Raw genomic sequence first — 17,500 nt, forward strand, 5'->3', positions numbered from 1 at the left:
CAGGATTGAGATAAACTTTATTAGAGTGGAATTCTATATTCTATATTCTATGCACTATATCAGATGTGCTATGCAACACAAGTACAACTCTAATTTTCACAGCTAGGAAGACACTATTCAGTATTCAGCAGTATTGGATGACTCAGACTGTGCTTCTGGGGTTAATTCATAGTCATTGTTAACTCTTTCATTGCTATCTGCACTTGAGAAATGCCCTTAGGACTCTGCAAGTACATATTTTTAGCCACAGGAAATTGGTGTCTGAATTGCACAGTTACTTCTATTGTGTGTTACAGTTACTTCTATTGTGTTGTGCAGTGGCGGGGTATAAGAGAGGAAGGATTTTGGATATGGTGCAGTCTGCTGCAACAGCGATAACAGCTTTAAAAAAAAAACTGAAAACTGTCTCTGGCCTGTCTGGTAGCTCTCAGCTCACATCTCACCTAATGTCATTCCTGGACGGCTGCTTTTGGTGTCTCTCTGGTTTCTCTGCAGGAATCTTTTTCTTCTAGCTTACACGCACACACACACACACACACACACACACACACACACACACACACACACACACACACACACACACACACACACACACACGTGACTCACTCTGGCTGGGTAGATATGGAGCTGAATTCAGAGCACAATAGTAATACTATACTATATATAAACAGAATAAATACAGACTGTTGGAATACAATGCTGTTGGAAGATTCTCCTGTGATACTTCTGCATGCAAAGCTATCCTGATAAGCTAAATAGGGAACTTACATTACATAAGTAGTAGAGAGGAAGTGCCTGTGGCCTCTGGGTTTAGATTACTGTAGTTTTATTTTCCTTGACAAGAAAAGTTGTCACATTGGTTTTTAAGCTGCCGTAACCACCCACAAAACCACACACAAGTCTTTGATGTTTCCCATCGCTGAACTGTCCAAATATGTTCCAGTATTCTTCTCATTTCCTCTCTCAATAGCTTTGTGTTTTGAATATAGTGAGGGTTGCAGAGGGATTTGTGTAAAAAGAATCACAATTTACTATGAGGCAGAGTGTCGTTGCCATTATTTTATGAGCTCTTGTTTCAACACACACACAGACACACACACACACACACACACACACACACACACACACACACACACACACACACACACACACACACACACACACACACACAGGCATGCAAACACCTTCAATGCAGGCACGTGTTTTGACTTAAAGTAAGTGTGATGTTGCTTTAGTGCTTGCTCTCGGGGGTTCAGGGTCTGGACTCTGTGAAGCGCTTTGAGACAATTTCAATTGTTTTGGCACAATGTAAATAACACTGCACTGTACTGATGTCTCAGGAGGGAATGACCTGTGCTGACCTGTGCTGTGCTGTGTATACGTCACTTGTGCAGGTATGTGATCAGCACGTTGGAGCTGATGGTGGCTGAGGACTACATGATCGTCTACCTGAACGGGGCCACTCCTCACAGGAGGATGCCTGGACTGGGCTGGCTCAAGAGATGCTACCAGATGATTGACAGGAGGTACAGGAAGCCAGTTATGAAGGGGAAGATATATACATTTATATGCTCTAGATCGATAGAGCAGTTTATAGCTGCTAGATGTTAGAAATACATATTTGTGTTGATTGGTATGTTTATTTGTATATTTGTGCACTTGTTTGTTTGTTTGTCTCAGACTGAGGAAGAATTTGAAGTCCTTCATCATTGTTCACCCATCCTGGTTCATCAGGACTATTCTAGCAGTCACAAGGCCATTTATCAGGTATGGCTGCTAGCTGCTGATTTAATTTCATCTCTGTGCATGCCAACTATGTTTGCTTTGAAAGTTTAATATGTTTTTTGTATATTAGTATTTACAGAATATATCAGTTAAAAGCTGAGAAAGTAAGGATGTGAACAGAATGTGTACAGTACAGTAAACTGTGGCATTCTAGTGAGAACCAGTACTGCAATATCCCTGTCTCAGAGAGTCACTTGAATTGAAGCTGGCCACCATAGTTACTCGGGTTTCTGGTTAGCTTGCATGGGTTGAGATGGATTTTTCAGCTTGGAAGTGCTAGCACAGCGCAAACAACACTCATAGAAAGCACTCATGGGATTCAGATGCTTCTGTAGTAGGCTAATTGATGTGTGTGTGTGCGTGAGTGTGTGTGTGTGCGCTCACATATGTTTTTACGCATGTGTTTATGTGTGCATTCATTGATTCTCCACAGCACCAAATTCAGCAACAAGATTAAGTATGTCTACAGCCTGGCGGAGCTAGAAGAGCTAATCCCCATGGAGCATGTGCAGATCCCAGAGAGCATCATCAGGTGAGGGCGCTAACGCTAACTCGGGCTCCTGCCCCTGCTATGGCCCAGAACGCTCCTGGGCATGTGTCGCCTCACATATACAGTAAGAGCTACACGAGATCCCTGGGAAAGGTCAACAAATGATCTCAAGGCACCTGAATATTATTTTCTTCTAAGTCAGATACAGTTAGGTATGTAAGAAAAATATAAAGTATGTGCTTGTTCACTGAAAATGCTTGTTTCAACATACACATCATGTTGTTGGTAGGTATGAGTTAAATGTAAGTCTGACTATAGGTCAGATATGACAGATTTGGATCATGATGGTCTACCCTGAAGCCATGTTTGGCATTCGAGTTTGTATGGCTGCTTGCAGTTGCTTACAGAATGGCACTATTGTGAGGCAACAATGAGAACCGTCAATTAGGGGTTACCCTAGATGCCTCTGGTGGTGGCAGTGGAGTTGAGTTGCACTTAAAAGGCTGAGACACCTGACCTGTGTGTGTCTCACTAACTCACACACATGCATGACATGCATTACACGTATACTTTATCATAAAGATTCAATAGGTAGGCTATCAAATTTTCTGAATAATCCACTGGAGTAAAACGGTTCAGCAATCTATTATGAATTTGACACGTTCAAGGGTACAAATAACATTGTCTTTTCCAAATGAACATAAACTGCTGATATGGAACAGCACTTTGCCAACTGTTTGGCCTTTGTTTTACAATGCAAATTCCACTGACCGACAACCTATGACCTAGGCTACCTAACACTAACAGCCTGGCATTTGTATCCAAGGTTCTCAATGGCAGACATCAAAGGCTGGTGTTTTAGAGATTTTGTGCAGTAAGAGGCTTCCATAGATAGACCAAAAGCACATAATACTTCAAACAAGGTGTGATTGCATACCACAGAAGGTGTTTGCAGGTTAATTAAACCATTCAGAGCAGACAGTAGTGTGTTTATAGATCTTCTTATCCTCGGGGATCTGAGCCGCTGTGAGGTCATAGTCCCGTGCTCACACACATACACAGTACAGACACACAATCTCTCTCTCTCTCTCTCAAACACACACACACACACACACACACACACACACACACACACACACACACACACACACACACACACACACACACACACACACACACACACACAAACACACGCATTCCTATCAGCTTTTAGGTACTTCCTGTCAATCCTGTTTGAAATACAGTAAGTGATCCATCTGGCACTTCACTGATATCTGTGGTGCTTAAACACACATTTATGCCATATTTTTCTGTGAAGGTTTCAAGTATTCTCTTTCGTAGAAGAGAATAAAGATAGGGTAGAATGTGAAGTTTCAGCCAGCACTTGTGTTTTTTTCTTGAAGAAATCACTTTAGGTGTGAATGTGTCAGTCACACATGTGGTTCTGCGGATAGTTACCATAGAAACCGCTCTAAATGTGACTACAGATTGGACGTGTTAACTAGAAACACTGTTGGGTTTCGTCTCTGAATAATACCTCTTGCTGCTCTAGATGTTTCGCTTCATTTCCAGTCATCATTGCCTGGTTAATACTCTGGGTTAAGGCATAAAGCAGTAACCTTGCATGGCGTGTTTATTAATTTGTTGTGCATGTGATTGATTTGGTGTGCATGTGAGTTGGGTTGTCCACTGGTGTCCTTACTCCCTGTCCTTTCCTTTGCTTTTCTCTGTCCTCTCTAAGACTCGATGAAGAGCTAAAGGAATCTGCAGAAAGTTCCAAGTAAGTATTACTGGGGGGGGTCTCGGTTCTTTGGATTTTTCTTCTCTTTTCTGGCATGATCTGATGTATCGTAGATCTTAGTAATAAAATAGAACAGTAATGTGGGCACTGCACTGTTGCATGGTAAAATCTTGACCCTATGCTTGTGGTGTTAGTTGCTTTATATGCTGAAGACGTTCTTCTCACTGATCAGCCTTGGTTGTGGAGCTATAGACTTCCCTGCTGCATGATAGTGAATCTGCCCTCACCAAACAACACCTTGCCACCCTTCACCTCTTTGTTTTAGATTCAATAGCTTCCTCCAAGGATCTGAAGGACCGCCAGCAGAACCCGAGTAAGATTTCCTGCACCCCTCTCCTCCAAATCACAGCCTCCCAGCTCGCTTTCCGGGACCTTCCAGGCTTCCGGTTTCTGTAGCTCGCCCTTGAAGGCAACACCCAATTCACCCCAACTTTATTGCATCTCCAATCTCTAAATCATTCACTCTGGCTTGCCTTTCTGGAAGTTCAGGCTAGTTCTAGTAACATATCTTGCACCCTAACCCCACCCTTGATGCACTGCACCCTGACAGGCTAAACAAAAATAAATCAAGTTGAATTGAATTACATTGACAGAAAGGCTTAAAAGGGCTGCTAAGTATTCCTTATGTATGATTTCTCTTCCTGTGTGCAGAAGTGAAGTATCCAGCATGAGCAGCTCTTGAAGGAGGAGGCCTTCTCGCCTTGAATGGGTCTCCAGAAGGAGCAGAGGTTATGTCTTTAGCCCCAGATTGTTGCTCACTGAAGTGGATGCACAAATCACAACACACACACACACACACACACACATTCTCTCACACACGACAAGTCCTCTTATGTTGGCTGGTGTCACACACTGGCTGAGATCAAAACTAGTAGAACACTTCCACTTTGTTAGCGAACAGCATGTAGCATCAGAGGCTAACCCATAAAACATCTTGCTCTCATCCATCGTAAATGGCACTTCAAAGAATCTAGAGGCTACACCAACACCTTGCTTGACAAGGTCACTTTTCAATGCTAAAAAATCAGACCAAACTTTTTTCGGTCAAACAGTAAATGGGTCGTTTTAAATCTTCTCTGGATAGGTTTGTCAATTGTCGTTGTTCTTTGAAATGTGCATGAAAAGTAATCAAAGCAATAATTTTCTTGTAGCATTTCACCCACAGACCTTTGTTTCTTGGTCTATGATTTCACCCTTTAATGCAGTTTCAAATATACAAATTGTTGCCCATACTTTATATCTTTATGTCAAGCCAAAACTAATGTTTGTCATAGATTACTGGACCTACACACAAATACTCAACCCTTTCCTATGAAGCAACTCAATAAGCTCAGTCTCAAACATTGCATCATATGAAGAAATTGTGACAGTGAATTCCTTGGTGCAGCTGCCAATTTAGCTGGTAAACAAAGCTGGATTAATCCTCCCTCTCCTCACTGGAGTTGTCACCGACTGTTGTGGTGTGGTCACAAAACCTGTATGTATGTATGTGTATGTGTGTATGTGTATGTATGGTCAGCAAGAAAGGTCCATGACTTTGATCCTACCAGCTTACATGTCAATCACCATCAGCGCAAGGACCATAAATACACATTTCAGTATCAATTGTTTACTTAGCAGAACCATTTGGTCCCAGTAACAGTGTATACCATGTGTAGTGATACGACTAGAACCAGTTGTCCATATACATACTAAGAGCATGCCTTTTTTGAGGTCTGACTTCCGTAAACGTGGTTCCTTTGTCATAGTCCAAAATGTGTGTGTGTGTGTGTGTGTGTTTGTGTGTGCGCGTGTTTATGTTTGTTTGGAGCATTATCTTGTCTCTCACGCTCCTCCCACAAACAGGAAATGACCTCAAAGGGGGACAGGAAAAAAAAAACAGCTGTTAAGCACAATCTTCAGAGTGTGTGTTTGTTTGGAGGTGTGTGTGTGTGTGTGTGTGTGTGCGCGTTTGTCTGTGTATGTTTCTGTGTGTGAATGCCACTGCATGTCCCCTTGTAGACGATGTCAGATGTTTTGGTCCTTTAGTTTAACAGAGAAATGATGAGCAACGACGAGTACTTGGGACCCAGTGGCCTTCTCCAGCTGTGTGTATACAGGCGTGTTGTAAAATAATGGAAAAATATATCAATAAATACTGTTCTAATCTAAACATCCAGCATTGATTATTTGTGTTTTATTTCAATGTAGCCTATATCAAGTGTCCTAATCACTAATCATTAATCCCACAAATGATGAACACTGAATAGTGGTATTCATTTTTTATTACAATAAACAAACAAAAGGATATGCTCTCACAAAACAAAAAAAAACTTTTGACAGCAAACAAAAGAAACAGCAATTCTGCCACGCCAGATCATATGAAAACGTTCGAAACTTTACAGAGGAGCTGTCAATGTTGCAGCAAGTACATGTATGCTCACACACAGGAAAAGTACATGAAAACAATCCCAAAGCCAAAGAAAGCTAAAATGAGTTTCTGCAGTCCATGTTTGGTGGACTATCGTGTTAAATAAGGCTGTGCGAAATGCCGTGTTTTGGACGGGCACATTCCTGAGAGCCTCTCCTCACACCATCTGTGGAGCGGTTGCCTGAGCCTGCTGATTATCAGCGAAAGGATCCGCCCTGCAAAGAGAAGATGTGCAAGTCTGGGGTTATGACAACAAGAGGCTTTCAACAAGAGAGTATTTCAGCCTCAGCCTCTTGAAAGGTTAGACACGTTAACAGAGGATAGGTCATAACGTAACGGTAACGGTGCTAAGGTTAATTATTTCAGTATACAGTACATTGAATAAAAACATGCTATAAAAATGCCAAGTGAAATATTACAACCCCAAAACAGAAAAAGTTGGGACGTTGTGCAAAATGTAAATAAAAACAGAATGTCATAATATAGAAGTCTTGTAAACCCATATTTAGCAGCAAAAAGGACATAGACAACATATCAAATGTTGAAAATGAAAATTTGGACTATTTCATGGAAAGTATATGTTCATATTGAATTTGATGCCAGCAACATGTTCAAAAAAAGTTGGGACGGGAGCATGTTTACCACTGTGCTGCTTCACCTCTTCATTTAACACAATTTTGTAAATGTTTAGGAACTGAGGAGACCATTTGCTACAGTTTTGAGTATGAAATGTTGTCCCATTACTCCCCGATATAGGATTTCAGTTGCTCAACAGTATGGGGTATTCTTAGTCATGCTTTTCATTCCATTATGCACCTAATTTGACAATTCTGGACTGCAGACATGCCATCTTAGCACCTGGACTCTTCCTCTATGGAGAAACACTATTTAAATATGTGCAGAATTCATTTTGGCATTGTTTTCCTGAAATATTCAAGGTCGCCCCTGAAAAAGACATTGCCTGGATGGCAGTATATGTTGCTCAAAACCTGTATACATCATTCAGAATTGATTGTGCTTTGCCAAATGTGCTTTCCCATGCTGTTGGCACTAATGCTCCTCCACACAGTCATAGATGTTGGGTTTCGAACTGAGCACTAAAACAAGTTGGATAGGTTGGATACGTGGATAGGCCCCCTCCTCTTTAGCCCAGATGAGTCCATGATTTCCAAAACGAATGGCAAACTTTGATTGGTCTAACCACAGGACCTTTTTCCACGTTACGTCAGTTCATTTTAAACAAGCTCAGGCCCAGATAAGTGGGTGGTATTTTCTGTATCATGTCTCAATACAATTTTAGCTGTTACAATTTTGGCTGTAGTTTTGGAATTGAGTATCAAACTGGGCACATAGACAATGGTTATCAGAGGTTGACCTGAGCTAATACAATGACAGGTCTGGAAACAGGTCTGGTGTTGATGCAGTGCCATCTGAGGTCCAAAAGACCACGTCCATCCAATTTGTTTTTCAGCTACTTCCCTTGTTTGCAAAGATTTCTCTGGATTCTCTTTTTAATAATATTATGTCCTGTAGATGATGAACTCCCTAAATACGTCACAATTTCATGTTAAGAAGCATTAAAATGACATTGTTTCATCATTTGTGCACACAGGTTTACACAGAGTGAAAAATACCCCTACATCATAACTTCTAAGAGACCCTGCCTCTCTTGGATGCTCTTTTTCATACCCAATCGTGTTGCCAGTTACCCTAATTAGTTGTGAAACATTCTTCCTTTTGTTATTACACAACCTTTCCAGTATTTTGTTACCCCCGTCCCAACTTTTGATTTGAAACATGTTGCTGGTATCAAATTCAAAATTAACATATATTTTCCATGAAATAGTCAAATTTCTCATTTTCAACATTTGATATATTGTCTGTGTCCTTTTTGCAACTAAATATGAGTTTAAGAGATTTGCAGATTATTACATTCTGTTTTTATTCACATTTTACACAATGTCCCAACTTTTTCTGTTTTGGGGTTGTAGTATGCATTGTCTCAGTGCCTTATTCATTTAGGGTATACAATGTGGATGATGTGGTCTTATACATAGAGATAGGGATAGAGAGAAACGCACTTTCGATTCCTCTGCATGTCTAGTATATGTGAAGAAATTGACAATAGACCCTTTCAACAATAAAAACAAAAACAGTGCTTGAACATTCTATTTGGTTCCCAATCTACTTCCTCTGCATTAAGATAACATATGGAATGTTAAAACGGAAGCTTTGTGGGGCCAACTATGATGCTGATAATGGAACTCTCTTGAAAGGGTCTATAAAGCTGACTTGACTTGACTTGACTTTATCTGTTTACCTGAATGTGTAGCTCTCATCATCATACTCCAGCTCGTCCTCATTGTCATCACCCAGCTGCCCGTAGCGAAACTTCCGGTACACCGTCCCGTCTTGCCCCATGTACACAATATCCTCATCTTCATCCTCGTCATCATCGTCATCCTCTGCACGACCTTTCGACCTGTCACTCAGGTCCACCAGCTGCTCCTCCCGGAAGCGACCCCCAGATGACCCTCCCTGGAACCCCCCTCCTCCTCCTCCTCCCGCGCTATAGGACTCGGAGGAGAAGGATGTGGCGCCTATACCGCCGCCTCCGTAGCGGCTGCTGTTGGACAGCTTCTCGTAGCCGCGTCCAGGGGTCGCGTCGGGCTTTCTGGGCCCCTTGGCAAGGGAGCGGCGGACGAGGACGACCACGGCGCCCAGGCCCAACAGCAGCAAGACGCAGGTGGTGATGAAGAGCGCCAGGTTGCCACGCTCTTCGTCGTCGTCATCATCCTCGGGCTCATTACGGAAGGCGAAATTGGTGCTGAGGATGCACTCACCTGCAGGAGGAGAGGCAGTGGGCGAAGAAGAAGAGGATGCTGATGGTAACCATGGTGATGATCATGTAAATGGTACAGATGTTACTATGGTATGGCCCTATGAAGATGACTGAATGTCATGCCCTAATCAGGCTCTCGCTATTATCTCCCCCACACATAAGGTGCACTTAACAACATTTAAACAAACGTAAGAGAATACTGTAATACAGTCCAAATATTAGGGGTGGGAATTGTCACAGTCACTGAGGCAACTATCATGATATTTGGGCCACAATATGATATTGTGATTCTTTAAATTTTACGATACAGCATAGTTTTGCGGCTCTCCCTCAATTGTACCTTTGGTCTCGGTGCAGTTGCAGCACTCCTGCTGCCGTGAGGCTCCGTCTCCGTCTCCCTGCCCCCCCCCGCCGTCCGCCTGCTCCCGGGTGCAGCAGGGCAGGCAGCGGCCCTCCACCGTCAGGATGGACTGGCCCGAGCACAGCGTGCAGTTATGGGGGCCCGGCCCCCGGCACTCCAGACACGAGTCGTGGCAACGCTCACACCTGTCACCTGAATGCTTCTGCATCAGGCATCAGAGGTCAAAGGTCAAACGGAGACGGGGATTGGAAACTTGGCGTAGTGATTACAATCATTCAAAGTTGTTAATAACATAGTTGTAACAATATTTACGATGGCTGTTGCATTAGAGATGCTTTATAAAACCTTAACCATCAAACTTATGGCTGCAAACAACAACAATACAGTATGTTTTAAAAGAGGTATTGCGAGTGCATGTTATGTTTCACTGTATGTGTTGTGCAGTGGCCATCCATCAGAAAGGGAGACTATGAAAACAAAAACAATCTTTACCTCCACGACTGGATATTCTCCCATCATGCACTGTGACACACATGCTCCCTCCACAAGAGAGTATCCTATATGACACGAGCCACATGACTGAGCTCCTTTACCTGTCAAGGAATAATAAAAACACCATAAACATGAAAACACAACAGATGCCCAATACTAACACCAAAACCCATCGTCTATCATATTAGTTCAAAATGTCATCCTAAGTACAACATCCAGTTTCAACATTAGATTATTCCTGAGCCATCTACTCTCAATTAGTTGTAGGCCCTGGTTCAGGAATTACAACATCTACTGTAGATCAGATTTAGATACTGAACTAAAGCAACACTGTGCAGTTTTTTAACCTTAAAATAACAGCCTCAAACTGATTTCGATGATACACACACTGCATTGTAATACGGGGAATAGTGTCAATGCATATTGTCAATGCATGTCTGGAAATAGTATTGCAATACGTCATTTTGTTGTACCATAGGAACATGACCCTTTTTATCAGTTATTAACACACTGTATACTACATTGGCACAAATAAGGTACCCTACCCAGCACGATGAAAAGGGCTTAAATACCTATACTTACGTAATGTAATATAATGTTGAATTTGACATTAGCAAGTTGACAAATTTGCACCCCTAGGCTATGCTGTGATATCTGTTTAAAGAAGAGCAGCCGTACCGTAGCAGGTTTGGCAAGAGGGGTGGCAGGGTTCGCACGTCCTGTGGTGCGAGTCCTCGTAGTGGCCCGCGGGGCAGGTGTGCACACACTGGCCCCGCCTCCGCAGGTACACCTGGCCCTCTCGGCAGCTCAGGCAACTGTCAGGCCCCGCCCCCAAGCACTCTGCGCAGCTCGCATCGCACGGCTCGCATGAGCGCGTTGACATGTCGCCATAGCGACTGAGAGAGGGTGGGAGGAAAGAAAAGGAGAGAGCATTGTGCATGACAGAAATACCTGCGCTGCCGCAGATCAACTTGGATGGTTGGAAATCTTGTTTTTTGAGTCAGCACAACATAATAAAGGAGTAGTAGAGGCTGTGAAGTTTAGGACATTTTGTTTAGCCAATGCTGCAATTATCTTACGTGGTGTATGGGCAAACTTTTCTTAAGAACCAGCACTAAGTTGCAATGAACAGCAAAGTCCCTTAATATGTGTATTAGCATGCCTTGCTTGAAAAATGGAAAGAGTATATTTCTGAACACAATCTTTTTCTGTTGTGTAACCATTTGGTCAGTTCTATAGTAGTACAACTGGGTTCATCAAAATGACTCTGCTGCCCTCTACTTCTTCTGGTCCCTCACTCCTCTCCCCTTTACTTGCCTCCTGCTTCTCCTCTCCTTCTTTCCCCTCCCCCCTCTTCCTCTCCTGTCCTCCTCTGTCCCCCTCTCCTTCTCTCTCCTTCACTCTTCTCTCCTCCTCTCCTCTCCCTGTGTTCTCCCCCATCTGCTGGTTGTGGTACCTGGAGTGGCAAGTCTCCACGCACTCCTTGCCGTCCCTGAAGAGCTCTGGTTTGCAGGCCAGGCACTCGTGGCTGTGCCTCCCCACACAGGACAGGCAGGACGGGTGGCACGCCTCACATGTCTGCCGGACCTGGTCCCTGAAGGACCCCACGGGACAGGCATCCACACAACTGCCATCTGAAAAAAACAACAACGTCACACACCTGCCATATACCTTAAAGGAGAAATCTGCCAATTTTATCCCATAGATCTGCATTTCTCGAGGTCACCGAGTACTTTCGATACGAAAGAAAAAAAACGTTTTTACATAGCTTGGAGTTGCTAGTTCCAACAGCTAAAGCAACCAGGCAGCTACAGCGCTACACTCTGGGGGCATGAACATGGGGGCTCACTGACACGCCCCCTGAGTTTAGCGCTATAGCTGCCTGGCTGCTTTCGCTGCTGGAACTAGACATAAAGACAGATACTACATTGTGTCTTTGACACCATGTCAGTTAGTATAAAATTATAATGTGGTGTTATACCAACATGATAAGTGCTTGTAAATTCAAATTCTAAACATACCAACAGCTCGTATCCAATATGTTATATGGTTGAGCTTAATGCTCAGTCAATCTTGCCTGAATAAACAATGGTTGATGATGATGCTGACATCCTACGCCATTGTTTCCCAACCTTGGGGTGGGGGACCCCATGTGGAGTTGCCTAAAATTCAAATGGCGTCGCCTGAGATACTGGGTATTTAAAAAATTGACCAGTACAATACATTAAAATATACATTACATTAAATAAAAATATTTAAAACCCCATGATATCCAAGTTATGTAACGGAGCCTTCATTATAATCTAGCTAAGTAGAAATAAACAGGCCAACAATCGCAAAGCAGCATTGCCGTTTTTCTCTCCAGCCTTTGTAAATATTTCATGAATATCTTATGAAGTCTACATCGAATGTCACTTTACTATACAAGTTGTGAAGTATAAATAATCACTGAGTTTAACACTGGGAGGTAAACTAGCCTACATTCAGCTGACCCGTATTTGTGTAACCTGGAACGGTTGGACATTCCCAGTAGCAATCATCTGCAAAGGTATCATAAAACAAATACATTTTTATGAAACAAAAATTATTTGCTTGACCATGTTCTATCTTTTTGGCACTGGAGTAGCCCATTGACTCAGATGTGACGTGATCAGGTAAGAGGTTTGGAACAAAAACGGCAATGCTGCTTTGCAATTGGTGGACTTTTATTTTGACACATTTTTGTCGTTCTGTCTTCCACATTCATGAAAGGTTTGGTATGAATGTTGAGTCATGTCTCATGAAACAGTCATGAATGCTTTATGTGCAGTTTATGACAGCTGCTATGAATGTGTTATAAACTCACCCGTCAAGTAAAGTGTTACCAGTTGTGCTCTCTCTCTATCTCTCTCGTAACATGTGAATGATTGGGGTCGCCAATGTTTTGTGACATCAAAATAGGGTCACCTGCCAAAAAAGGTTGGGAACCCCTGTCCTATCCCGTCTCCTGTCCTTTTCAGATGTGTGTGATGTGTAGCGGACCGACTCATGATACTCTAATGATACTGCACTTTACTATTTTAGAATCTAGAAATACTTGGTGTTGTGTATTGTTGTTGTGTGGGGGTGTGGGAAAGTTTAGTGATCCTGTTGTTGTCTGTTGTCTGTGGTCTGTTGTCTGTCTATCTGACGAGCTGTACGGTGCAAGAAGAATTTCCGAAAGGATCAACAAAAGTCTATCTGTATCTTACTGAGCAGGTAGTGGTTGGCGCTGCAGCTCAGGCACTGGCTCCTGTCCGGCCCGGCGCACTGCTGGCAGTACTTGTGGCACTGGTGGCACTCGCCGTCCTGGTCTGCGTAGTGGCGGGGCGGGCAGCTGGTGAGGGTGGTGCACTGACCGTGGGCGTCCGGTCTGAGGCCCTCGGCGCAGGTGGTGCAGGAGGTGGCATGAGGGCCAGAGCAGCTGTGGCAGGAGGGGTCGCAGGCTGCGGGGCGCCACATGGCATGCCAGGCAGAGGGAAGGGGGTAGAAAGAGGTCAGTAGAGATAGAAGGGTTTCCAATAGCAACAAACTGAGGAGGAGTGAAGCTAACAATGTCAATACTCATGGTATGTTTGTTTGTTTAAAAAAATTGGGTTACACTTTACTTGACAGTATTGACATAAGAGTGACATGACACTGTCATGAATGTGTCATAAACAAGTCATAAACATTATGACATAACGCTTCTGTTTAATTAAGTGACATTCGATTTTTGTTATAACAAGTTAGGGTTAGGATTATGGTTAGGGTTAGGGTTAGGGTTCATGTGCCATGACAGTGTCATGTGTTCATGACTGTGTCATGTCACTCTTATGTCGATACTATCAAGTAAAGTGTTACAAAAATTTGTTTGTTAGTTGGTTCGTTAGTTGAAAATGTTTTTTTATTCGTTAGATAATTGTTAATTCACTTTAAGAATTGTAAAGAAATATATTTGTAGTTTTAAGGATGAGAAAATCTATGGAAGAGTCATTGAGATGAACATACAATTATGTTACAAGTACTGTATGGACATTTGAGTTGGGCTGAAAAGAGATGGCAAACCGGACTGGACTCGATTTAGCTCAAAGCCATGGGGTGTGTGTATGTGTGAGTGGAGTATTTGCCGATGGGAATGATTTGTCAAACTTCCATTAATAAAGAATAAAGACTCGGGTGTTATGAATAAAACATAGAAGGGAACAACTAAATGAAGGCTCAAGATGGGAAATTAAAGTCTTTAGGCCCAGTCATAAATATGAATGAGGTGTTTGAACGAGTTATGGGTTTCAGTATTTCTAGTATTACTAAGACCAGTGTGTGAGGTGCCTTTATTCACCCATGCACTCTTTCATGTGGGTGTCTCTCTCTCTCTGTGTGTGTGTGTGTGTGTGTGTGTGCGTGTGCATGTTCATCCCTTACCATACCAGTCCATTTCATGGTTGGCGTATCAGGAATGTGTGTGTGTGTGTGTCTTCATTCATCCATGCACCCTGTGTGAGTGATTGTGTGTGTGTGTGTGTGTATGTATGTCTTCATTCATCCATGCACCCTGTCTGAATGAGTGTGTGTGTATGTCTGCATATGTGTGTGTGTGTGTGTATGTCTATGTCTTTACTCACCCATGCACTCTAGTGTGTGGGCGTCTCTGTATGTGTGTTCGGGACACGGGGACACACACGCCCCGTTCTGCAGGCTGGCATCTGGGTCGGCACACGTGTTACACTCCTCTGAGCCCGGTCCATTACAAAGCTCACAGTCTGGGTGGCAGCGCCCACATACCCTGCCCTCCGCGTCGTCATAGAAACCATCAGGGCACTCCGCCACACAGCGGCCCTCATGGAGGAAGTGGGACTCTTCGCACTCTTCAGAAAAACAATGAAGAATTTCAGGTTTTGACTCCAATAGGTTATACTATAATATAAAGTATAAGTATATATCCTCTGATTGATCCCGTGAGGGAAATTTGGTCTCTGCATTTATCCCAATCCGTGAATTAGTGAAACACACTCAGCACACAGTGAACACACAGTGAGGTGAAGCACACACTAATCCCGGCGCAGTGAGCTGCCTGCAACAACAGCGGCGCTCGGGGAGCAGTGAGGGGTTAGGTGCCTTGCTCAAGGGCACTTCAGCACTTCATGCCTACTGGTCGGGGTTCAGAACCGGCAACCCTCCGGTTACAAGTCCGAAGAGCTAACCAGTAGGCCACGGCTGCCCCTACTAGTAGATCCTGGTAGGCTTAATTCACCGAATGACTGCCTCAGTGATGTTAAAAGCTGGATGTCAAAGAACTTTCTCCAACTAAATTCTGACAAAACAGAGATCCTTGTCATTGGGTTCCAGCACATAGCGAATCAAATTTTGACATTTTTAGGTCCCTTACAGGATAGAGTCAAGCCTGCTGCAAATAATCTTGGCATCTGGTTTAATTGATTGAGAATTGATTGTAAAATGTTACTCACGAGATTTAAAGCTCCTCATGGCCTTTCCCCTGGTTACATTTCTGATATGCTAGTGTCCTATAGTCCTACACGCACATTAAGGTCTGCAGGCAAAGGTTTATTAACTATTCCTGAGTCCCGGCTTGCTACTAAAGGGGACCGATATTTTTCTGTGTTAGCCCCAAAGCTTTGGAATGTACTGCCTGAGCAAATAAGGTTAGCTTATTCTGTGACATCCTTTAAATCTCTTCTTAAAACTCACTTGCACCGCAAAGCCTTTAAAGAGTTTATCGAAGTTACATTTTTGTTTTGTCTTGTTCTGGTTTTGTTTTTCCTTGTACACTGTCTAATTCCTGTAGTTTTTTGTTATTTTTTTTTACAAAAAGGTACATTTCCATTTTTCTTGCCAATGTTGATATGGTCTTATTTGTATTGTTTTTAGACATTTTATTTTATTGTGTTTATTTTTGTATATGTGTAAAGCACTTTGTAACTTTGTTTGGAAAAGCACTCTATAAATAAATATTATTATTATTATTATATATTTTTGTATTATATTATAATTTTCAACAACAACACTCACAAAAAGCCATCATCATAGTGTGTATCTATTCATCTATGCAAATCCCTGGGGTTAGGAAACCTGGGCCTGAGCAAGTGAGGGGAATCCCTCTATTTACATAGTATAATCTTACAGTATTTCCTGGCTTAATCCCCATGAACATCTTTTTTGCATGAGAACATATGCTACTTTCTTCCCCTAGTCGTCCGCCTATCCTTCATCTGTTTATCCTTATCAGTTCATTTCTCTTTCTCTCTCTCTGCTTTGTCTCCCGTAGAGGCTGATTAAGAGGTAGAACTTGTGACCTGTTCGCCCAGTGTCACTGCTTCCAGAACATAGAGCCTAATAGAAAAGTTAGAGAGGAAAAGGTTGATGACTGTGTTGTGCTGTGTGTGTTTCACTAATTCACGGATTGGGATAAATGCAGAGACCAAATTTCCCTCACGGGATCAAAAGAGTATAAATACTTATATACTTACTTATACTCAGCACACAGTGAACACACAGTGAGGTGAAGCACACACTAATCCCGGCGCAGTGAGCTGCCTGCTACAACAGCGGCGCTCGGGGAGCAGTGAGGGTTACAGTAGGTTAGGTTAGGTGCCTTGCTCAAGGGCACTTCAGCTTCCTACTGGTCGGAACCTTGTCAATTTATTACACTCAGAGTTTATTACAGAAGACTAAAACTTACCAACTGGCCCCCACCAGCTCCTCTCGAAGGAAAGTCCGTATAAGGCATTACCTTCCGGCAATAAATGCCATGCTCCGTGTGAGATCTCAGTCTTCTGTGAGATTAACAGTCTTCTGTAATAAACTCCGGGTTCGTTAACTACGTTGTTGGTGCTTCATTTTATGTGTAGGGACCTTGAGCAAGCTACTGACGAGGTTTAATGCTGTTTTGAACAATATTACTGGTTAACATTTTTTTTATTTGGGAAGCGTTTTGCTCATGGCCCTTAGCTAATCCACTGTTTGCGATTTGGGGCTATAGCGTATACCGGAGCAAGCTCTGTAGTGGTTGATCAACAAAAAATACTGTCTCCACGGCCAATTTGATGTGTTTTACTGCAGAAAAACACCCTTGGGGAAATTTTCGCTGGAATCACTTTAATGCCCCAAATTTCACTCCCATATAAGAGAATTGGCTTGATTATTGCATTAAAAATTTTCAGCCACAGTCTGATAGGGGGGTTGAATTAGTATAGTGATTTTCTAATTGCATAGTATGCTCTCTCTCTCTCTCACACACACACACTCTTTCTCTCTCTCTCTCTCTCTAATGAGTGTTAAATGTCTCTATCTCTCTCTCACAC

The 17,500-nt window shown here is 42.8% G+C and overlaps 2 protein-coding genes across 6 annotated transcripts in view; one reads left to right on the forward strand and one right to left on the reverse strand.

Moving 5' to 3' along the window:
* The window catches only part of prune2 (prune homolog 2 with BCH domain), a 13,991-nt gene extending 7,763 nt beyond the window's left edge, over positions 1–6,228 (forward strand). For 2 of the 4 annotated variants that reach the window (XM_042058990.1, XM_042058989.1), the window contains exons 6-11: positions 1,395–1,526; positions 1,681–1,767; positions 2,219–2,317; positions 4,017–4,055; positions 4,342–4,389; positions 4,728–6,228. In XM_042058990.1, coding sequence (XP_041914924.1) covers positions 1,395–1,526; positions 1,681–1,767; positions 2,219–2,317; positions 4,017–4,055; positions 4,342–4,389; positions 4,728–4,758 — 436 coding nt within the window. In that variant the 3' untranslated portion in view covers positions 4,759–6,228. The remainder of the gene's footprint in view (positions 1–1,394; positions 1,527–1,680; positions 1,768–2,218; positions 2,318–4,016; positions 4,056–4,341; positions 4,390–4,727) is intronic. The other 2 variants (XM_042058991.1, XM_042058992.1) reach the window with 2 other exon arrangements.
* A 97-nt stretch (positions 6,229–6,325) lies between these two features.
* pcsk5a (proprotein convertase subtilisin/kexin type 5a) overlaps positions 6,326–17,500 on the reverse strand; it is a 39,249-nt gene continuing 28,074 nt past the window's right edge. For both annotated transcript variants that reach the window (XM_042059997.1, XM_042059996.1), the window contains exons 31-38: positions 14,804–15,046; positions 13,412–13,645; positions 11,638–11,815; positions 10,860–11,077; positions 10,182–10,282; positions 9,669–9,891; positions 8,807–9,329; positions 6,326–6,701 (exon numbers count right to left, since the gene is read on the reverse strand). In XM_042059997.1, coding sequence (XP_041915931.1) covers positions 6,644–6,701; positions 8,807–9,329; positions 9,669–9,891; positions 10,182–10,282; positions 10,860–11,077; positions 11,638–11,815; positions 13,412–13,645; positions 14,804–15,046 — 1,778 coding nt within the window. In that variant the 3' untranslated portion in view covers positions 6,326–6,643. The remainder of the gene's footprint in view (positions 6,702–8,806; positions 9,330–9,668; positions 9,892–10,181; positions 10,283–10,859; positions 11,078–11,637; positions 11,816–13,411; positions 13,646–14,803; positions 15,047–17,500) is intronic.

This window comes from Alosa sapidissima, chromosome 13 (assembly GCF_018492685.1).
Source record: "Alosa sapidissima isolate fAloSap1 chromosome 13, fAloSap1.pri, whole genome shotgun sequence".
Lineage (NCBI taxonomy): Eukaryota > Metazoa > Chordata > Actinopteri > Clupeiformes > Clupeidae > Alosa > Alosa sapidissima.